The sequence below is a fragment of the Phocoena sinus genome, chromosome 14 (genome assembly GCF_008692025.1).
Source record: "Phocoena sinus isolate mPhoSin1 chromosome 14, mPhoSin1.pri, whole genome shotgun sequence".
Taxonomy (NCBI): domain Eukaryota; kingdom Metazoa; phylum Chordata; class Mammalia; order Artiodactyla; family Phocoenidae; genus Phocoena; species Phocoena sinus.
The window spans coordinates 64,613,752-64,636,010 of NC_045776.1; the positions used below are offsets into that span (position 1 = coordinate 64,613,752).

General features: G+C 60.3%; 1 protein-coding gene across 4 annotated transcripts in view; it reads right to left on the reverse strand.

Annotated features, from left to right (window-relative positions):
- The window catches only part of BCR (BCR activator of RhoGEF and GTPase), a 100,663-nt gene that overhangs the window by 21,648 nt on the left and 56,756 nt on the right, over positions 1–22,259 (reverse strand). For 2 of the 4 annotated variants that reach the window (XM_032602394.1, XM_032602392.1), the window contains exons 3-14: positions 22,090–22,194; positions 21,567–21,752; positions 16,139–16,246; positions 13,207–13,267; positions 11,948–12,000; positions 9,555–9,695; positions 5,359–5,480; positions 4,133–4,301; positions 2,852–2,971; positions 2,186–2,261; positions 807–911; positions 91–201 (exon numbers count right to left, since the gene is read on the reverse strand). In XM_032602394.1, the coding sequence (XP_032458285.1) occupies positions 91–201; positions 807–911; positions 2,186–2,261; positions 2,852–2,971; positions 4,133–4,301; positions 5,359–5,480; positions 9,555–9,695; positions 11,948–12,000; positions 13,207–13,267; positions 16,139–16,246; positions 21,567–21,752; positions 22,090–22,194 (1,357 nt within the window). The remainder of the gene's footprint in view (positions 1–90; positions 202–806; positions 912–2,185; positions 2,262–2,851; positions 2,972–4,132; positions 4,302–5,358; positions 5,481–9,554; positions 9,696–11,947; positions 12,001–13,206; positions 13,268–16,138; positions 16,247–21,566; positions 21,753–22,089; positions 22,195–22,259) is intronic. The other 2 variants (XM_032602395.1, XM_032602393.1) reach the window with 1 other exon arrangement.

Sequence of the window (22,259 nt, forward strand, 5' to 3'; positions counted from 1 at the left end):
ACCGCACCTCCCGGCGGTCAGCTGCTTCTCTGGTCCCCGCACCCTTCGGCTCAGTGTCCGGCCGCCTTCCTCCCCAACCCAGCCGCTTACTAGAACTCTGCTTAAAGCCAGTGGCGGAGTGCACGATGACATTCAGGAACCCGTAGAGCCCGGGAGATTCATCATCTGTGCGAGAGACCAGAGAGGTGAGCGTCCGTCCTCCTGGGAGAAGCAGGCAGGTGACAGGTTCTGCTTCAAGGTGACCCTCGTGGGGGCCCCACGTGACTGTCACTTGCTTAGCAGGGGACAAGGCAATGTCAGAAGCAGAAACACACCCATCGTGGCCTCTGTCTCGGGGACCTTAGGATCTAGTTGGGTTCACAACATGGGCAAACCAGGGACCGAGAAGAGACGTGACAGGTTCTCGGGACAGGAGAGGGTCGGGGAGCATGCCACGTGGATGGGGTGTGTGTGCCTGAGTGTGCAAAGCATACCCCTGTGTGTGGCTGCATGTGCACGAGTGTGTGTAACAGTGAACGCAAGATGCAGCACCACCACAGGTGGGGGCGGGCGGGGGGATGGGGAGCGGGGCCCAGAGCACAGAGGGTCTGAGGAGCGGCTTGGGACTTGGGGCCAAGTCATCGGTCTTCTCAACCACCCGGTGGCCGCCGCCGCCGCCTGGGAGCGACCACCCCTAACCCGTCCCGTCCACATCCCGGAGAGGCCGACAGGCCCTCAGCAGCACACCCAGCCTTGAAATGGACGTCTCTGGTCCCAGGATGGCACTAACAGCAGAAAGGGATGGCGGCCTGGGGGGCACAGCCCACCTTCTTTGTTGATGGTCAGTGGGATGCTGTGGACGGTCTGAAGTTTGACGCACGAGTTGGTCAGCATCTGCAGCTCCACGGACGTGAGGGAGAAACTCTTGAAACCTGAGATGGGGGCACAGGCGCACCAACTGGTGAGTCTGCCCAGCTCTCGGACTCGCCAGGACCCCCATGGGTGTTCTCAGACGTACCCCCATTGGGTCCTCAGCACACCCTGGTTAGGAGGACCGCAGGGGCCACCTGCTCCCCCGGAGAAGCCGGTAAGGGGCAGGTGAGGCATGGCCCCGGGGGGCCCGGGCTGGGCTCAGAGGGCTGCAGGAATCTTTGCGCAACGCTCACAAACACAGGGCCACCCACGGCAGGCACGGCCTCAAGGCAACCGGTTGCGAGGGGGTGGTCTGGGGCACCTTCCTGTGGGGCTCTGTCCCCTGCTCCCCCTTCTCTCCACCAGGTGGGGAAAGGGGATTATTTCTGAGCAGACAACACATGCTGTAAATGGTTTGGCCCCCTGGTTACAACAGGACACCTGGGACAGGAACTCTGGCAGCGGCCCAGGCACTGGCCGTCAGAGTCACCAGGAGTGTCCGCCTGTCCCCGGAGACAGTGGCACTGGGGTCTCAGCACAGGCACGAATGACAACCCTGGGGGGACAGGCGCTCAGGACAGGGCAGAGGTGGGTGGAGCCCCCAACCTACCTTGGGGGGCACACAGGGCACACGCAGAAACCTTTTAGCAAGGATGGCTCGGGAATCCCAAACCGTATGGCTGGGGGCAGAGGAGGGAACCAGGCAGCTGCAGCCCCAGGACCTGGGGCAGGGTCTGCCGTGCCACCCTGAAGGCTGCCAGGCAGGACGGGGCAGCTCTGAGCTGAGCAGAAGGAAAGAACCGCTAACGGAGGGAAGCGCCCAGAGAAGGGGCCACCCAGAGGGGAGTGGGCGCCCTGTCCTGACAGCGGTCAAGCACAGGGGGGCAGGGCCAGCACAGCGTGGCTGCCCAGGTGGGCCCAGTCGAGGGCCGTGTGGCATCCGCACCTGCTGGGTTGTGTGGCAGGCCTGGGGGGAGGCAAGGCGGGTGGGCCACGTGCGTGGCAGCCTCGGAAAGGCAGCAGGGGTGCAGGCGGGCCCCCGGGGGCAGGCAGGGAATTCAGAGAAGGCCAGAGGAGGGGAAGGGGGTTCATGGAGGAGGTCAGAGGGCAGGCGGGGGGGCACAGAGGGCAGGCAGCCCCTCCCCCATTATCTCCCGTATTAGGGCTCCACGGCACACTTCACTTGGGTAAGAGTTCCACCGTCCCTTGGGGAAAACAAGGTTTGAGACCATGGGAGGCGACCATCCAGCCCTGACGCTCCCGAGCCCACAGCCTGGGCGCGCAGCCCACTCACATTTCTTCTGCTGCTCCCGGATGTTCTCCCTCCACTCGGCCCGCTCATAGTCGGATGAGATCAGGAACGTGTAACTCTGGGGGTGGGGGAGAGCACACCCGTTATTTCCACCCCAGCTGAGCGGGCACCCAGTGGATCCAGGGCTCCGTCCTGGTCACCGCGTGGAGCCTGCAGCACGCCCACAGGAGGCACGAGCGTCTCCGCGCTGCAGGCCGGCGGAGCTGGGGCGGCTGTGCTCACAGCACTGCGCGTCCCTCCCTGTACCCTCCGCCCCTCCTGCTGCGCCTGGGTCAGGGCGTGACGGATCAGAGTGTAGGGCCACCGGGGTCACCAGGTGGGACCTGCAGAGGGGAGGGCTGATGCCCACAAGCTGGGCCCACGACGCAGAGGCAAGACTCCCGCAAAGCCCACCGGCTGCCCCCTGACAAGTGCATGATGCCCGTGGAGGGAAAGGCCCCGGCTACAGAGGCAGCAGAGCCACTCAGGAGAGCTGTCTCTCTGGCCCAAGAGGTCCCGGACAGCATTTCTGCACCGAGGGCTGGGTCTGCACAGCCCTGCAAGCCCCCTGCCCTATTGAGACGCCCTGGAGACCCCACCACCTCCCAGCCACGGGGGCTCCGGCCCAAAGCCCCAGAGAGCGGCCTGTGTGCCGCGCTGGGCGCTCACCTTGCCGTTGCGGCTGTGCACGCGGAAGGCCATGCTGGGGGACATGAGCAAGAGGAGCGACTCCTGCTCCGAGAGCTTCTTCCGCAGCCTCTCGATGGCCTTGCTGCCCTTGTTCGCTCTCTGTGGGCAGAGGGCACGGTCACGTTTCCAGCCCTGGCCCAGCGCAGCCCGCTCCCACTCTGCCTGCCCCACCACCCCTGATGCTCGGTCCGTGGAGGATGGGAGACCGTCTGGTGGCCCAGCATGGACAGGGTCTTGGCCACAGCGTCCAGGACCGGTATAGACTGACGGACGTGCTCAGCCCATCCTTCTTAAGGGATTAAGTTCTTCCTCTCACAAACCTCCCTTTTTTCACTTGCTCCAAACTTAGACAATGTGAAGGGGCCTGTCGTGACCCCAAAGGCCCCTCCCTGCTCCCGGATCTGCCACATTTCAGCATCAGGTCCCCCGGGAGTGACTGCGAGGGTCCTGATGGAGGGTGACATGCACCCCCAGGACCTGGCTAGGAAAACTCTCCCTGCCGCGTGTCATGTTCCTCCCTCCTGAAGCCCTCTGTCCCCGGGGGAGGCTGTGCTACCTGCCACTAGGCAGAGGGTATGGCTCGGATGGGTGAGTGGTGGCAGAGAGCTTGACAGCCCCGCGGATGCAGCCCTGGCTCCCCTCTGCCTCGGGACACTCTGCCATGGGGGCCACGGGTCCGTCGGGACGAATAAACAACCCAGAGTTCATGCTGGTCCTGGGGCTCCTGTGCTTTCCCCATCCTGCGGGGTTTGCAGTACAGAAGGTTGGGTAGGGTGAGGGCTGAGAAGGACCCCTGTCCTGCTGCACCCACCTCAGCAGGGTGTCCCTGGACATCAGCCTTCTGGGGACCCACCTTGTCTTTGGCCACTGTGAGGCACCAGCTCTGGCCTGGGCTGACCCTACAGGCGAGGGGTTCATCCTCACTGTTCCTCCAGAACACTGTTCCTCTCCAGAAACAACCAGGGGCCTGCTGGGTGCAGTCCAGACCCCGTGGAGGGGCCGTGTTTCCCCCCAGCCTGGGATTCGCTCCGGATCAGGGCAGTTATAAGAGGGACAGAGGGGCACCGCCCCCTACCCCATCCTGGATGGCTCCATGCCTGACGGGAGGCCTGGCACTGCAAGGGCTCACAGGGGTCCCAGCAGGTCCCAGAGACCAGAAGTGGGATCAGATGCCCTGCAGAACTCGCCCGCCTGCCAGCGTGAGGGGATGCTGCCCACTCGAGCTGCAGAGCCCAGCCTGGCACCACCCCCCAGCCCCACCTTCTCTCTCTGGATGTCACTCTTGATCTGGGAGATCTTGATCTTCATGGCATCCAGCTCCTCATCCAGCACCAGGGGGATGTTGGGTGTGGCCTCCGAGTCGTCTACTGTCTGGAAGCTGAGATCCGTGAGCGGGATGTACCATTTGCAGTCGTATTGCTGGGTTTTGCTGGGTGGGGGGAGGGGCAGGTTAACAGGCTGACCACCTTCCTTTGCTTAAGTCACTGCTTTCGACTCTGGAGAACCCTAAGCTCATGGCCACGAAGTTTACCTGACCTTCAAACTCTGCTCATGGTCCCTGAGAGAGGCTGGGATAAGGCCACAGGCAGACACTGGCGACCCAGCCTCGGTGACCCCTGGGGAGGGTCATCGTGCACGTGTGACCCAGGCCCCACGGGTCTGACAAGCCCTCATCCGCCCTTCTCTGTGCTGACGGTGGTGGCTCATAGGCTCCCTGACGCGGGAGACCACCTAGGCCGCCAATGACAGTCAGGAGAGGACTGCACACACGTCCAGAGCTGCAGAGTTTGAGGGGCTGCAAATCTACCTGGTGTAATCCCTCCCTCGACAGATGGGGAAACCAAGGCTCTCTTCTGATTAAATCCACTCAGCGTGGCGATGGCAGAATGGGGTGAAGAGCCCAGTTCTGGTTCTTCCCAACGTGACCTTCTTTCCTCCATTCCAGCCACTGCCTCCCACCCCTCGGCCCCCCACTGCTGCAACCTGTGTGGTCTGATCCCTGGGGGTTTGGGTGGGGTCTGCAGGCCAATGCTGAGAATCACTTAGAAGCCACCATGATCTCGGGAAGACAAAATGTAGGGATCACCTAGTGATGCCCTCCAAGGACAGAGGAGGGGCAGCCAGTGTCCATCCCCCACGTGCACCAGACCCTGCAGCCCCCTGACCTGTCTGGGTCACGACATGACAGCCCCTCAACTGCACCTGAAGTCACAGTCAACAGCCTGGTCACCCCCCCCAGACCCTGAATGTCTCCAGATTCCTAATGATGAACTTTGACCTTGAGCCTGGCATCACGTCCAGTTGGAAACAGAATGTAGCTTAACGAGAGCAGCCTGGCAACAGGTTACGACCTCTCGAGGCTCACTGGAAAGAACACCAGGTCTCCTCCTGCAGAAACCACCCCATACCCCGGGGACTCCCCTCCTGCAGAAACCACCCCATACCCCGGGGCCGCCCCTCTCGGCCGGGGCCGCACCGCCACTCACCCTCCGCTCTGCTTCTTGAGCTTGGTGCACAGGAGTAGGTCAGTGAAGAGGAAGACGTGCCGCAGCTTGCGGGCCCCCTCCACCAGCTCCACCATGAAGCTGTCCTTCAGCAGCTGCCGGTGCTGCAGGGGGTGGGGGGCTGGTCAGGGCGGGGGCGGCCTGGGCTCCACGCCCCCGACCTCCAACCCTCACACCCACTTCCCAGCGCTCCTTCCACCTCATCCGCCCGCAAGCACACACGCCAAACGCCTTGCTCTTTGTTCATCGAAGTTCCCAAGCCCCAGACAGAGTCACAGCCACTGGTCTGGAGGCCGGAGGAGACGTTGCAGCCAAGGCGACGGGAGAGCCCCTCTGAGCAGGGAGGCCCACACATCCCCAGGACAGGCCTGGAGACCCAGGCAAGAGGCCGGCCACGTGAAGAGGGGACGTTCTCGTACGGGGACCGTCAAGGCTCAGGTAACAAGAGCTTGGGGCTCGGCCTAGAGGGGACTGCCTGGTAAGGGGGGAGGAGACGGGCCGGGAGAACTCCGAGAGGGGGCAGTCACGCTAAGGGCTGGGCCTGGATCTGAGGGCATCAGGAGGCTGGGCAGGGGTCCCCCGGCTGGGACCCCACATTCTAGTCCTTCTGAGGTCAGTGCCCACTGATGGCTGGGGCCCACATAGGGGTTTTACACCTCTGATGCCCACCCCTGACCCTGAGGCATCCTCGAAGGAGCAGGGAGACTAGAGGCACCAGTCCCCAGCAAGCCCTGTGCCTCTCTGCCCCTGGGGGCTTCATCTGAAAGACAAGGGATGGTCCCATGGCTCACAAGTTTCCAGGGCACATGGAGGCAAGTCGGTAATTCAGTGGACAAACAGTGCCTGCCACCTCATCCGGGCTGGCGCTGTGCTGTGCCGAGGACACGGAGACAGGATGAGAGGCTGCCCCACGCACGCCCCGGATATGCTGTGCCAGCACGTGGCCTGTCATTGGATGTGACCCTCCTGCTGTGGGTGAGTCCTCGTACCCACTTCGAAGATGAGAAGCGTGAGCCTCAGGGAGCTCCACCATCCACCCCAGGCAGCACAGGGAGCGAGCGGGGACACTTGGGGGTCTGTGCTCAGGAGGAAAGAGACCAGGTGCTCAATGGGGACCCTGCCCGCCTGGCCTCAGAGAAGGCCCCCCAGAAAGGGCAACTTCCCACCCCTCTCTGTGATGGCCTGGGAAGGGTCCGGAGGGTCAGGCACACACACCACAGGGGGCAAAGACCCACAGCGTCTGCCTACCCCTGTCACCCCGCCCAACAGCCCCCCCAACACCCCCCCCCCCGCCCCCGCAGCAGGTCTGGGCACCTGGCTCCACTGCCACCTGCCGCCTGAGGTTCTTCTCAGGGAAACTGTGCCTCCCTGAACTCCCCCCCACACTCTCAGCAGGAGCCCCCGAGAAGCAAATGCAGCCTGGGCCAGGCCCCCCAACACTCCCACATCACCGCCATGCGCAGCTCGGCTCACAGCAGCGGGCCAGGCCCTGGCACGGAGACTGGATGATTTACATGGGAGCTGCCAGTGCCAACCAGGTCATAAGTGGGAGGGCAGGAGGGCTGCCCAGGTGCCCAGGCCGTGACCCATCGTCACTGCCCTCCCCCGCCTGCTGTGGGCATAGGCAAGCCCCACGTCCGCACCCATGGGAAGCACAGAAGCATGTGCACCTGGGGACACGGCCATGCAGCACTGGAGACCTGGGCAGCCTGACTGCGGGGTCTGTGCCGGGGGGCAGGTCCTGGGACACTGAGGTCCTCGAGGAATGCCCCCTCGGCAGGGACACGTAGATGGTCTTCCAGCCCAGGAGGCAGGACCAAGGGACCTTCTGTGAGGCGGGGTGGGGGGGGGGGAACTGCAGTCCTTTCTCCACACAAAGGAGCTGAGCTTCTCGCCACTGCCAGCAGAGGGCCCCCGACGTCCAGCTCAGAGGTGGATTCGTCCCCTCTGTCAGCAGGTCAGAATCGTCCAGGGTCCCAGCCCTGATGGAGCCCCCTGCAGGCCCTTCCCCTCCTCCCCGCCGGGTCCTGCCGCTCACAGGTTCATCCAAAGTCCCACCCCAGCCACCAACTTCATCCTCCAGAGGCCACCAGCATCACCCTGGTACTTGTGGCAGCCCCGTACATCCACCTATCCGTGGTAGTAGACACGGGCTCAGACGGCAGCCCTGGGGGGCTCTGATGGGTGGACTCCCCATGCACCCCTGCCTGTGCAAATCCTCATCTTTCCAGGAGAAGCCCCCCACCCCATGACGTCCTGGCCTGAGCCTTGCTCTGTGCTGCACCCCGTCTCCGAGGGCCACACGAGGTGCACAGTGCGGGGAGCGGACGGTGTGGCTGTCCTCTGAGCGCAGTAGGATTTTCTCACCACGAGCTTCCCCATCGTGGCAGATGTCCTCCCTCCCAAGGAGGCCCCAGGCCTCACTTCTGAACCCCAGCCCACCCTGGGGTCCTGCAGTGGCTCAAACAGAAAATGCGCAGATGGGCAGGAAGGGTCTCCCAGCTCCAGGAAAGCAGGGCCCCCAACCACGATACTGGCAAATCCACGAACGGAGCCTGGACCCTGGCCCAGGGGTCAGGCCTCATTCTGTCTCTATCTGTGGACCCCAGCCGCCAGCTCTCGAGAACGCCCCAGGCAGTGGTGTGGGTGTGGATCTGCCTGAATCCTGGTCTAGCCGCCATCTATCTCCCTTACTGTGCTCCTAACGGAGAACCCTGAATGAAGGCACGTGCGACTCAGACTCCCAACCTTTCAGGGTCACCGGCCTTTCTCCCCCATTCGTGGCTGAGGCACCCAAGCAATTCCCCTCAAGGAGCAGACACCACAGGTCAACAGGACCAGATGCTGGTGGGGATGGGGTGGGCGCAGGTAGAAGCCCTGCCCCCATGAAGCACCGGCCCCTACACACTTCCCACTCAGGCGCCCCGGGACCCCGACCATGGGTCCACAGATGCGGGCTCAAGGGCCTGGCTGACAACTGCCAGGCGACATCTGATTTTCCTCAATTCCTGAAGGCAGCTGCTTCCAATGATCCGAAGAGCAAGGAGGCACTTCTCCCCGGGGAACCTAAGTGCAGCGGGAGACACAGGCGCAGGTTCAGCACCCACAGAAGGACTCGCACAGCTGCTTCCCAGGAGGGCGGTGCTCTTATAGAGGAACTGCCTGCGAGAGAGCATGGTGTCCCAGGAGGGGAGACCAAGCAGCACGAACCCGATAGGGACAGGAGTCTTGGCGGAAGCAAATCCCGAGTCTGGTGAGACCGTGTGAACTGCAGACAAGGGAGGCCGAGCGCTCAGGTACCACTTCCCACACAGGTGTGGAAGCACAGGGCTGAGAGCAGCCTGCCCGCCAGCCCTGAGTCCTGGAGGGTCAGCCTCGGCGCCGCCGAGCACCTGGCACACTAACGGGAAGAGGAGTGGCTCCGAGCGGCAGCTACAGTAAGGTTTGCTGCCAGCCCACGTGTTGCTGGGCCATACGGCTCCTGTCCCTGCACGAGACCCCAGAGGCCGCGGGTCTGCCCCGCTGCCCCGCGCCGCGGTGCCGCTTCCAACGAAAGATGCTCACACTAGACACCGCCCCTGACTGGCACACCTCTGCCATCTCGCTGCAAGCTGCCTGGCACTGGCCTGGGCCCCTCCCGGTTAGGAGCGGAGGTGGCAGGGGTGGCGTCTGAGCCCCTCTGTTCCACACCCTGTCATCTACGATGTGCAGAGAGATGGAGACTGGGAGGGGCTGTCAGAGACGGAGGGAGGAGGGGAAGGAGAGGCCTCCTGGCCGAAGAAGTCAACCACGTTCGTTCTCCAGCCTTCTCTGGCCGCAAACACAAACCACACGCCCCTCCCCTTCATCCGCTTTGAAGTCCTTAAACCCACTGTTAACTGTATGTTAATGAAAGAACACTCAAGAGGAACCGAGTGGTCCCCAGGCACACAAATGCCATCCTCCTTCTCACCGCTCTCCTTAGCTGGGGACCCTGATCCGGCAGGGTGTGCGGTGCCCGGGACATACCCCCCGAAGTGAGGCCCGCACCCCTGAAACCACACCCCGATGCCCTGCACAACGGCCTGGGTTCACCCTGCCAGGGTCAAGGGCCCCCAAGTCCAGGCGTTTCTGTGTTGGGCTGAGCTGCGCGGATACAGCGGGCCCCACGCCCACCTCTGCTCGGCTGCCATGCTCACCTCTCCCTTCTTCACGGTCATGGACTGCCGGCGGGGCGTGATCTCCTCGTTAATGCTGGACAGGAAGTTCTGCGAGATGCGGAGGGCGTCTTGCAGAAGCAGGTGGTCGGGGTGGCCAGAGGGGGTGTGTTTCAGCAAGTCCTGCATTGGACGAAGGATGGAGTCAGAGCAGCCCCGGCATCTCTGCTGTGAGAGCCGCAGACGCGCTGGGTGTGACCTGGGGCTGCCTCTCACCATGGCTTGGGCCGCGCGGCGGCACTCGTACGAGCACTGTGCCGGGAGCAGGCCCCTAACGGCGCCCCACAAGCCTATGCTGTTTGCACGTTGCAGAGAGGGGCTCCACGCTACAGGTCTGGGGCAGGTTTCTCTACCCGGGCCCTGGTGACTTGCAGGGCTGGTTTTGGTGGGGGCTGTCCGGGCACTAGAGGATGCTGGCACCATCCCTGGCCTCTGCCCATTCGATGGCAGTGGCGCCCCCTCACGTGTGGCTGTGACAAGCAAAAATCTCCCTGGACATTGTCACAGGTTCCCTGGGGCAGAACCCATCCTGGTCTGCCGGTCCACGTGAGGTCAGGAGAAAGCCCCTGACCTTCCCAGCTCCTCCTCTTTTATTTATTTTATTTTTTTTTTGCGGTACGCGGGCCTCTCACTGTTGTGGCCTCTCCTGTTGCAGAGCACAGGCTCCGGACGCGCAGGCTTAGCGGCCATGGCTCACGGGCCCAGCCACTCCGCGGCATGTGGGATCTTCCCGGACCAAGGCACGAACCCGTGTCCCCTGCATCGGCAGGCGGACTCTCAACCACTGGGCCACCAGGGAAGCCCCCGGCTCCTCCTCTTTTAGATCAGAGCCTGAGAATCCTTCTCTACTGCGAATGCACATAATTTGTGCTCAAAGTCTACGGCTTCCTGGTTCAGAGAAACAAAACCCTCTTAGCTCCCAAATCCTACAGCAAAGAGAACCTGGGGAGATGAAGTAAGCTCAGGGGAGGCTCTGGTGTTGGGGATCCCAGTCCCCCCCGCCACCACTCCTGGTGGCTCTGGCTTCCCCCTGCCAGGCCTGGGCTCATCGTGGTGAGGGAACCAAATAAAGGATCTCCAGGACTCTGATGGGCCACCGGCCTGAGCCTCCCAAACCGCAAATCTCAGCTTATCTCCCTCCATCCGGGAACTCTTAGTCAGAGGATGGTAAGAAGTTCTGAAACGTGCACTGGATGGAAAACCATGCAGCTTAAAAATGAACAAGGCAGAGCTGTTTGGGCCAAAGTGGGACAACTGCCACAATATAACATTAAGGGGTAAAAAGCCACATGTGGAATGGTATGCACAGCACAACACCGTCTGAGTGATTTAGAAAGATGCCACGTGTGTCGGCATAAAGATCCTTGTGGTGGTGGCTCCTTTGTGCGGAGGAAGCAAGACAGGAAACGGACACTTCAAACACTTCTGTGACTTGGTTGTACATTTTTTTAAAAATGTGCATGTCGGGCTTCCCTGGTGGCGCAGTGGTTTAAGAATCCGCCTGCCAGTGCAGGGGACCCAGGTTCGAGCTCTAGTCCGGGAAGATCCCACATGTCGCAGAGCAACTAAGCCCGTGTGCCACAACTGCTGAGCCTGTGCTCTAGAGTCCGCAAGCCACAACTACTGAACCCACGTGCCACAACTACTGAAGCCCACGTGCCTAGAGCCCGTGCTCCGCAACAAGAGAAGCCACCGCAATGAGAAGCCCGCGCACTGCAACGAAGAGTAGCCCCTGCTCGCCGCAACTAGAGCGAGCCCGCGCAACAACGAAGACCCAACGCAGCCAAAATAAATAAACAAATTTATTTTTTAAAAAGATGTGCACGTAAGACTTACTCTAAACACAGACAAATAGGATCACCTGGCAGGACTGGTGGCCTTTTTCCCTGCTTTTGTTTCTCAGTATTAAGACGACCACTTAGTAACGTGCAAGTGACTCCCCACTGCCTTCAGCAACAGCCCCACCAGGTGGGCCTCCCTGCACACCCTCTCCGCACACGTTCTCCCGGCTGGAGAATGTGGTCTGACCACAGCCCCGGGATGCACCTGCCATTGGTGCCCCAACCTGTGCTATGTGTCCCGCCCTCTCCCCCGGGGAAGCTTCTCCACCCGCAAGCCTCTGTCCACGGGGGAAGGGATGCTCCCTACCTGTACCCACTCTGATGAGGCATCTGGAACACCTGACGAGCCTGCTGCGTTCCCCGCTCCCACCCCCAGGAGCCCAGGGATGGCAGAGGTGCCTCACTTCCGCATCCTCAGTACAGGTGTGTGACAGAAAAGGGGGCAGGTGGGCAAAATTGACAGATATAAGTGTCAGCCCCAGGACAGAAGCCAAGAACCCCAGGGCGAGGAGGCCCCGGGCCCGAGGGACTCACATGCAGGACCAGTGTGCTCCTCGTGACCCGGTCCACAGGCTTGTAGAGCAGGGCTGCGGAGAGACGAAGGGTGAGAGAAGGCTGACCGCCCGCCTTGCCCACCCACCCTCACTGCAAGGGTGGAGGTGGGGGCAGCCTCAGCCTCCACATTCCCTGGGAACCCCACCTCCCCTCCGCTCAGTGACAAGGTTGAACCCGATGCATTGGAAGGTCGGGAACATGGCTGTGAGCCTTCAGTCTGTGACATCAGTGCCAGGTCCAGGGCTGATCAGAACCCGAGCCCACGTGGCTGAGTCAGCAGCAAGCATTCGAAGGCCTCCGTGTTGACGGCCCTCCGGCCTGGGGTCAGGGAGCTGGCCAGCACTCTGGGGAGGAAGCGCCAGCGCAGATCCCAGGCCGGGGCGTGCGGACCAGCACGCTACTCTCCATGTGTATCCAAGCCTGATGCTGAGATGCGGCTCTTGGTTTTATAAGCGTTTTTGGACCCCTGGACGCCAGCAGCATGGAGCCCCAAGCGGCCAGGGCCATCCCCGCTTTTCCATGGTGGGCACAGCCCATCACGGGCACAGGCGCTTCACGTGTTCTCACATGTAGGGTGCAGCTCCGCCCATAACCCCCACGACTAGTGCAGGGCATGCACTGTTACCCCCATTTTACAGAAATGGGGGAAACCGGCTCAGAGGGCGGTGTAGCTGTGGCCCCAGCCCACGTCTGCTGTTCTCTGTGAGCGTAACTCCTCCCAAGACCCTAACAGCCAGAAACGAGAAGTACCTTGTTGCTCCTGAGCTCACTCTGCCCAGAGGGATGAGGGCAAACACAGGCCCGGGAGCCCGACTACTTGGCCCTGACTCCTGCCCAGCCACTCTGAATCTGCGTTCTACACGGTCCTTTCCACCCTAAACCTGTTTTATCATCTGAAACAAGGGAAGACAAGAGCCTCCTGCAGGGCCGTTGGGACAACAAGATGACACTGTAAATGCCCAGCAGTGCCTGCTTTGTGGGCTTCCGATAACTCCCACCTCTTCCTGGTTCCCTGCCCCACCCCCACCCCCCATTGGTGGCAACAGGTCCTGACCGTGTCCCTCCGCACCCACCACGGCCAGCGCTGCTCCCTCCCCATCCCCCCACCCCCCACTACTGGAAATCTGGAGCAGCGGAGGGGCCGGAGTGTGACCCAGCTGGGCGCCCTGGCTGCTCCTGTCTGCTGGCAGCGGCCGCCACCACAGGGGCATGCAGGGGCTTCGGCACGGAGAACTCACTTTCCAGAGAGTTCTTGGTCGTTTGGTCCTTGGCATCCTTGTTGCTTCTGGCTCTCAGGTTCTGCAAAGAGAAAAGCAAGTTTTCCACAGGGCAGATGAAGCAGCTCTGATGTGTCAGCGAGTTCACGGTCAGGAACCTTCAGCAGAACTCCCACTCTCCTCTCACCGCTGAGAAGTCCAGATGTGGCAAACCTCAGGGCTGTGTCCGGGCCACAGCCTGCAGAACGGGGCCAACTGAGCACACGCTCGCCCTGGATGACGCTGCTGACATTAGGATCAGAAATTCTCTATTCTAAGGGGCTGTCCTATGCACCCTGGGATGTTGAATAGCATCCTATGGGTGCAGCAGCACCCTCTCCTCCTGCTGTGACAATCTAAAACGTCCCCCGGCATTGCTAAGTGTCTCCAGGGGACAAAATCAGCGCTGGTTGAGAACCTCTGACGCAGAGGATCCTGCAAACCAAGGCAACTGGCAATGCCCCTCCTGGGTGCACGGAGCAGCTTTCTTGGAGCAGTTAAACAACGTGCAAGGGGCTGGTGGGTCAGAAAGAAGAGCACTCAGCTTCGGGGAGGCCAGGGCAGGCCGCTGGCATGCACTCTGCCTCCACCCCAGCCTCCCCTCCCCTGACTTTGCAAACACCCTTGCCCAGGAAGTAAGCAGCGCTTTTTAGTGGGTGGGTCGTTTTTCAACACAACCGTGTCAAAGGCACTGCTGATTTGGTCCAAGGTACCAAGAGAAATGTGGATAAAAGGTCCCTGTGTGCCTGAAATAGTCTCTGGAAAGAAGCTGTGGTTAATCCCAGTACGAGACTTCTGAGTGAACAGAAAACACAGCACAGGAATGGGAAGGGGCCTGGAGATGACCGTCCCAACCTCTCAGGCTGTGGGAAACCTCTTGGGACTAGAAAACATAGTGTATTTTAAGCTCACGAAGGCCAAACTCACAATGCACCTTGGTGCCTCTCCTGAGAATCTAGCTCCCCTCAATAACTCCTCCATCCATCTGCCTCGGCAGCTCCCAGAGGGTGGGCGGGGGGATGAGGGGGCGTGAGAGCTCAAGTCTGCAAAAATTAGGTGCCGCTCACACGAGCCAGGGCAGCAGCCCACGCGCCAAGGGCCCCTGGAAGGTGTGATGAACGTGGGCACCTTGAGCATCTCGGGGCTCTGGGAGGCCTGCCTTGAGAAAACTTACAAGTTTGGTTTAACCCCACATTTCCCAAACTGACTAGACTCTGGAAGCCCTTTTCACATGATTCCTGTTACCTACTTTATATCTGGGGAGCTCGAGCTTGCAGAACCCATCTCAGGCAACTCCAGTCTGACTGGACACTGCAGCACACCCATTTCTCAGGCCAGTCCTGGGAGACATGAAGGACCACTGCTCCACCCTGCCTGTCCTTGGAGATGGACATCCAGTCCCCATGGCCGAGCTCTGACCCCCCAGAATGCAACTCCCCACACCTCTAAATGGCCTGCTTCTTCTGCGTCCTTTTGGTTCATTTCACTGTCTGTGTGGCTCTAATTTCTCTGGGTCTTTTTTTTTTTTTTTTTTTTTTTCTCTCTGGGTCTTTTTTGAAACATGGATGGAAAACCAAAGTGGATACCACCTGATGGTAAAAGTTTCACAGAACCGGCATTTGGCCGCCCCGAACCCCATCCTGCTGCCTGTGCCTGTGCCTGTGCCTGGTTGGTGGGACCACGTGACTCCCGGGTGGTATCCCACCATCGCTTCCTCCCTCCTCTGTAGACACCTGTCCTGGTGGACGTGAACTTGGCTCCATTTAACCATAGCCTGCTCTTAAAAGATTATGACTCTAATTTGTCAAAGTCGCCTGGGACTTGGCGCCAGCATTCCAGCTGTTAGGAGTATGCGGGCTGCTAGTTTAATGAACTAAAGAGAGGAACAGACCCAATGCTGCAGGCAAACGAGGGCAGCTTCAGAGGGAAGTGTGGAGCCAGCCTGCAGCCCTGGGTGCATGTAGCCCGTTACCAGAGGCACCAGGTGGGGAGCAGGGCACCCACGGGCTCTGGGGAACGGTGTGGCACGTTATCACCATGGGAGACGCCAGTGCTGGGACCCACAGGGCCCAGCCCCCGTGATAAATTATAAAACAGCACAAATCCCCTGGAACAAAGCCCAGGTGTGACAGTCGGGGTACGATCGTATCCCAGCAAGAGACCCTCCCCTGACTATTTCTAGTTGCCGTTTCTCTTCCTAAAGCTGGGGTTTCACTTGGAGGTCTTCCCACCCAGAATCCTTGTTTGGCGGGGAAGGCAGGTCAGGGCTCTGAGGACTACAGGCCTGGGAAGAAGAAAGTATCATTCAACTGCCACGGGCAGAAGCAGGATGGAGCGGGGCAGGGAGGACCTGGCATGGCCACCAGCCCCTGATGGCCGCCCGTCTTCTGCATCCAGGGGGCTCTTCCGAGGCCCCTCGTGCTAACACTCCAGGGCTTGAGGTTTCAGAGCCCCCGGGCCGGTGCGGTGCCCAGCCTGCAGCTTCCTCCCACGCGGGTCGACAGAATGCACACCAGTCCCATCCCCCGGGCCGGCTGCAGACCCCAGAGGAGCAGAGCATGACACCTCCCCACCTGCTCTCCATCCGCAAGGTGCAAAGTTGGCCTCAGGACTCAAGTGTAGAGACCTCTGTTAATGGGGCAGAACTATGGACACCCCGAACTACACACAGACAGTGCAAGTCTGTCCGGGGTACCCCAGAGCTGGGCCCTGGCTGCTGGGGAGGCAGGGTGCTCCTCGGGCTGCTCTGTCTGCTCAGGACAACCCACAGGCATCTGGAAACAGAGGTGAGGTTCACAACCAGACCTTAGTTTGCTGTGTCTTGTTCTCCCGGGTCACGGTGTGCCAACGACCAGCCCACAGCCCACCCTCAGGAGGTGGAGGGGCGCACCTGTCTGAACAGCGTCACACGTACCTCAGAGATTTCTGCAAACTGAGCGTTGGCCTGACAGCACTTCTCAGCCGTTTCCATGGCAACTCCATAGTTGTCCACAAAGGCCCGGTACACACCCAGCTGGCTGGCCTGCAGGGAGGAAGGAAGAGAGTGTGGGACAGGTGTAGGGCAGGTGTGGGGCAGGTGCGGGACAGGCGGTCTCCATCCCTCTGGGTAACGGGCTTCTATGCACAGCTCTGGAGGAAGCCCAGGTGCAGCAGACAACGCAGGGCTGCAGGAAACTCAGCTCCTCCACGCTGTCACCGCCTCCCACCTGCTTCCCCTCCCCACGCGCTAAGCACACTTCCTTCTTCCAAAGCGACACGTTGAGAAGTGACTCACAGCCCCGGGCGGGTAGCAGTTCTCTTCATCCTCCCACCCCACTCATTTAAATGAGGCCACCAGCAGCAGCTGAAGTTCCAGGAGATCAGTGAATGTGGATGAGCGTCTCCAGCAGGTGGGATGCAGCAGCCCCCTCGCATCCTGGCAGCGGGAGACCTCAGTGGACCCATCCCTGGCCTGAGGGGCCACTGCTCTGCTCCTATCTGATCTCTTCAGACACGCAAGAAACACTCAGTTGAGCTGCCCTTGGAGAAGAGGGGCTCGCGCTGCCCAGACATGAGCCCAGCCCAGACCTGGCAACGGGGCCCAGGTGTCACACTACACACCTGGCAGGTGGGAGACCTCTGCTGCCGGGTGCAAGGCGAGAGGTGTTTGTTTGTCCTGTTCTCAACCAAAGGCATTAATAGAGTGTCTCCTCACTCGGCCTCCTGCTCCGACACTCAACTGAGTAAAGCCTTCCATGGTTGGGGGGAGGTGTCCTGTGTGCAGCCACCACCATTGCTGGGCCCCAGGTCACCTCCAGAGGCAGCAGGGAAACCCCGGCCTGGGGTGTAAGGGCAGACGCCGTGACCTGCTGGCCGGGCCTCCCACTGCAGCCGACCAGGAGCAGGAGGACTGAGGCTTTTGCTGATCCTGGTGTTTGGTCTGCATCGAACCTCAATTTTATTTCTACATGCATTTGCATTTATACTGAATTTTATGTTTCTTCAGATGGCAATCCCAGATGCCCTTGGCACTGTCTGGTCTTCTGAACTCGCTCCTTGAGGGGGCTGCGTGTGGGCCTGGGGGCGCGAGAGAAAAAGCAGCAGCTGGAGGGGGCCCTGCTTGGCCCCACTGATTACCTGGACGAGTCGCTGCATTCCAGATGCCAGGTTCCCTGCCATCCGGTCGGACCCACAGCCCTGCCTTCTCCCCCTCCCCCTCACTCACTGAGCGTCTCCCACAGAAACAAAGGCCCTGCTTGAGGCACTGTCACCTCGAATCATTCAGACACAGCGCAGCCGGCTAGCAGGAGACACACGATGAATAAGTAAAGCAACAAGTAATATGGCAGATGGCTGAAGGCAGAGCAGGTGAGGAGAACAGCGGGGCTGCTTTAGATACTGTGGTCAGGGCGGTCTCTCTAAAGAGGCAACGTCTCAGCCGAGTCCTGAGGGGATATCACTGTTGAACTGTGTCCCCTCAAAATGCGTATGTTGAAGCCCTAACCCTGAGCACCTCAGAATGTGACTGTATTTGGAGATGGACCTAAAGAGGTGATTGGGCAAAAATGAAGCCATTCAAGTGGGCCCTGATCCAATCTGACTATAGGGGCTTTATGAGAAGTAAAGATTAGGACACAGACACAGAGGGACGACCACGTGAGGACACAGAGATAACGGCCTCTACGCGCCCAGGAGAGAGGTCTCGGGAGAAACCAGCCCTGCTCACACCTGGATCTCAGACCTCCAGCCTCCAGAAATGGGAGGAGATAGATCTCTGTTGTTTGAGCCACCTGGACTGTAGCAGCCTTAGTAAACTAACACAGGGTCTTTGGGAGGAGAACCCCTTTCATTACCTCTCCTGCCCCCTCTTCCAGGAGCTCACATCTTCCACGCGATTTTTGAGAAGTTCCAAGCAATTCATGCACTAATCAGAACCCGAGCTGCACCAATTAACCAGTGGAGATCACGTGCCCCGCGATGTGAGGCACCGACAGGACACAGCATCACTGCAGTGTTTTGTTGTTTTTTTTCCCTGCCAGAAGCGCAGAAGCTGAATCTATTCCCGAAGAAACCTCAGACCCAAACTAGAATGCAGGCTTCAGAAAAATGTCAAGGTTGTGGAAGACCAGCAGAGGTTGAGAAACTGGTACAGATGGAAAGAAACTAAGGAGACCCGACAACCACGTACGTCTCGTGACCTGGACTGCATCCCGACTCAGAAGGAAAATGGCTACAAAGAACACGATGGCTAACTTGGGAGAGATCTGTAGAAGCACTGCATATTAAATAATAGTATCACTCAACTGTGAACCGTCCGTCCTCCGATGGAGGACTGTCCTGTGGGTTGTGGAAGAGCACGTCCTTAGCAAATACACGATGAAGTATTTAGGGGTAAAAGGGCAGAGGGATCTGCATTTTATTCTCAAACTATTCAGCATGCGTGCGTGTGTGGGGGTGGGGTGGGGGGTGGGGGGTGTGTATACAAAGGAGAGAGAAAGAGATAAAGATTAAAGATTAAGCAAATGTGACAAAGTGTTACAATCAGTGCAAAATGTTACAATTGGTATATCCGGCGCACACCCAGTTCTTTGTGCTATTCTTGCAACAATACAGGAAGTTGGAAATGATTAGAAACAAACAACCCGAGCTGATAAAAATTCAGCCAGAAACAAAGCCCCGATGGGTAGCAATAACCCACAGCCCCACAGGAAGGGGAGTTAAGGCGCCGTCAGATGCCCCACCCCCAGAGCTACCAGGTGTGGCTCATGAATTCCCGGGTAGCAGAGGTACCAGGGCTGGGGCATCACAGGCTCCTCGGGTTCTAAGACTCGCCTAGCTGGGGAGCCTGACCCCGCTGTGCTGATCTGAAAGGGACGGGGACGGTGTCTGTCTGTCCTTGGGGAGACCCAGCGCCCGGCCCTGGCGGCACACACGTGCATATGCAGCACGTGGCTCCTGGGGCTCCACTTCCCACCGCGGCCCCACCTCTCTCCCCACGTCTTTGCGCTGCAACGTCTGATACGTGAAGGTAGTTCAAGGACACCAGGGAAACCAGAGGAAACTTTCCAAATTCTGGTGTTCATCAGACTATTAATTTTTTTTTTTTCAGTTTCCGAGTGACTTCAGAGTGTTATTTGGGGAAGAGCGTGGTTGCAGTTTCTGCCCACAACACAATTCTTCAAAGATGTGGGCTTCAACGATGGGGAGCACTTGCGTCAAAACACAGCCTTCCGCTCTCTGGCCACGGGAAAGGGGTCCCGGGCGGGAGAGTCTGCAGCCCGGGGCGGTGGCCAACAGGAAAGCCACACCCGGGCGGAACGCCGGAGCCCAGCATGAGCCAAGACAGGCCGGCAGTGGGCCAGCTGGGCGTCTGGGCGGCCCAGGAGGGCTGGGGGCTGGCGTGGCGGTGGGCCAGCTGGGCGTCTGGGCGGCCCTGGAGGGCTGGGGGCTGGCGTGGCGGTGGGCCAGCTGGGCGTCTGGGCGGCCCTGGAGGGCTGGGGGCTGGCGTGGCGGTGGGCCAGCTGGGTGTCTGGGCGGCCCAGGAGGGCTGGGGGCTGGCGTGGCGGTGGGCCAGCTGGGCGTCTGGGCGGCCCAGGAGGGCTGGGGGCTGGCGTTCTTTCACCGCGTGCTCTGGGCACTTAGAGAGGGCCCGGTGACCTTGGCCACCCCACCCCCAGAGGACCGGCTTCCCGCGGGAGGGAGAACACTCCAGGGAAAGAGCACAGGAGGCCCGGGCAACCCTTTAATCAGGATTAAGGGTCCTCAGAGGTGGAATCTCGGTCACCCAGGCCTACCCAGCACCCGCCTTCAAGGGCATCCCAGGATGGGGGCTCGCGGTGCTGGGAGGTGGCCTCTTTGCTGCCCCTTATATAGAGACATGCCCCACCAGGCTCCACCTAAAGAGACTGGCTCCCCCTTTAGACCCAGAGGTGGGGGCCTCCACACACATGAACCTCACACCTTGGAAGACAAACATCTATCCGGCAGCTCCATCTGAGAGTTTTCTCCATCATCCTCATTACCCACGTCTCAGTTCAGTGTTCACCCGAGCCTGGTCCCTTCCGGGGGTGGCCTGGCCAGTGCCAAGGGGTCCACCAACCCGCTTCATCTGATTACTAGGTTTTCCCAATCCCATTGACTTTTTAAAAGCCGAATCCTTCGCTCCTCATGGGCCCCGAGGTCAGCAAATGGCCAGAGAAGGTCCCTGACCTGCCCCCATGGCCGCCTCTCCCTCCCTGTAACCAGGGATCCAGAGCTACGTCTGCCGAACGGACTCCCAGCCAGTTTGGGCCCACTGAGCCCTTGCAGAAACCCTTGTTCTGTCATCCAGCACCACCCACTCTCCAGTATTATGCCCCTGAAGGCAGGGGCAAAGCACTCTTCCTGGAGGCAGACAGACCAGGGGTACTGTCTGGGCAGGTGACCTCCTGCCCCTCGGCCTCCTCACTCGCACGGGGTGGGGCTGGGACCTGCCCGGTGGGGCTGCCTCTACTCAGCTGAGACAGGGCACCCGCAGGCCCCCTTGAGCCCCCTGATCAGAGCTGAACCCACTACCCGGGGACCAGACGGCCTCACGGTCCCTCGGTTCACAGCCCGGCATGGCCGTCCCCAGGTACAAACCAGCCCTCCTGCCTTCCTCCAGCCTGTCCACAGGACACATCCTGATTCCTGCAAGGATCCAGGGAGCTGCTGTCACAGTCGCTAGCATTAAACGTGCATCCAGGTCCCCAAAATGGCTGCGGCGGGAGCTGGGGCCACACGCAAGGCCTGTTCTCACCACTTCCTCAGCTAGGGACCCCCTGGGGACCCAAGGGCTCCTCTCGTATGACCCTTTTATTGAACAGCCTTCCCTCCCCAAACTACTTTTTTTTTTTTTAATTCTTGATTAATTCAAGAGCCTTTAATTCACAGAACTGCAAAAATGATATAAAGTACAACAAACCCCCACTGTCCCCACCTGTGCTTGTCCCTCCAGGCTCTGCCTGCCCCAGTACCCCTGCCCAGAGTCTGAGTCCTGTTCCCAGGGCAGCGGCATCTTTGTGGTCCAGAGGGGACCAGTCTGGAGACTGGGAACCTTGAGTAAAACTGAGCAGACCCGGAAAGGACCAGAGATGTCACTGGGGCCAGCAGAGGGAGGGAAGCCTCGCTTTCACGCGGTCCAGCAGTGGTGCTGTGGCGGCACTCCCTCCCCACAGCCCCCCTTCGGCATCCCAGGCAGTAAGATGTGTCTAGGACTCTCCCTCCCCATCATGCCCTCAGCAGCCTCGCCCGCAGGTGGCACCAGGCTCAGGGAGAGGCCTGGCCTCCGCCCGTCACCCCGTCACCCCCAGGAGGCTGCCGGGTCTCTGCTCCGGGTCACTCACCAGCTTCTGGAAGAGGTCGCCCACGCGCTGCTGGTGGCTCCACTGCTGCAGGCGGGGGAGGAGCCCGTCGTAGAACTCCTTGTGGATCTCATAGAGCTCAGGCACTTTGAAGAAGATGGTCTCGATCTGCTGGCTCGTCAGCACCGGCTGAGAGGTGGTGGCAGCAGCCTTCAAAGGTTTCATGGGCTGGAAGAGGGCACAGGTGACTGGCGGGGCAGCACAGGTGTCAGGGCTCGCCACTCGTCAAGTACATTGTGGCCACGTGACACACATGCTTTTATTTTTTAAATTCCATTAACAATAAAAATTTAAAGCCAGCTTGGTTTGGTACCCGAGTCTTTCACTGGCATCCACTGCCCCTTGGGGAGGCCCAACCTCCACAGAGGTAGCATGTCCTGCCTGCCCACAGGTGTGTCAAGGATCGTGGGAGGGTGGGCTGCTCCCAGGCTGAGCTGGGACCTGGGATGCGTGAGCAGAGCTCGCCAGGGCCCATCCTGCCCGCTCGGCCCCTGCACCTCCTCACCAGCAGCAGCGCCTCCAGGTGGCTCAGGTAAGTCTCCTCGCTAGCCAGGATTCCAGACAGGACCCATTTCCTCATCTCTGAGCCCTTTTCCAAGTCCAGCTCACTCTGCAGGAGAAACGGACAAAAGTCAGACCTGGGGGAGGGTGCTTGAGGCGGCCTCTCTCAGAGAG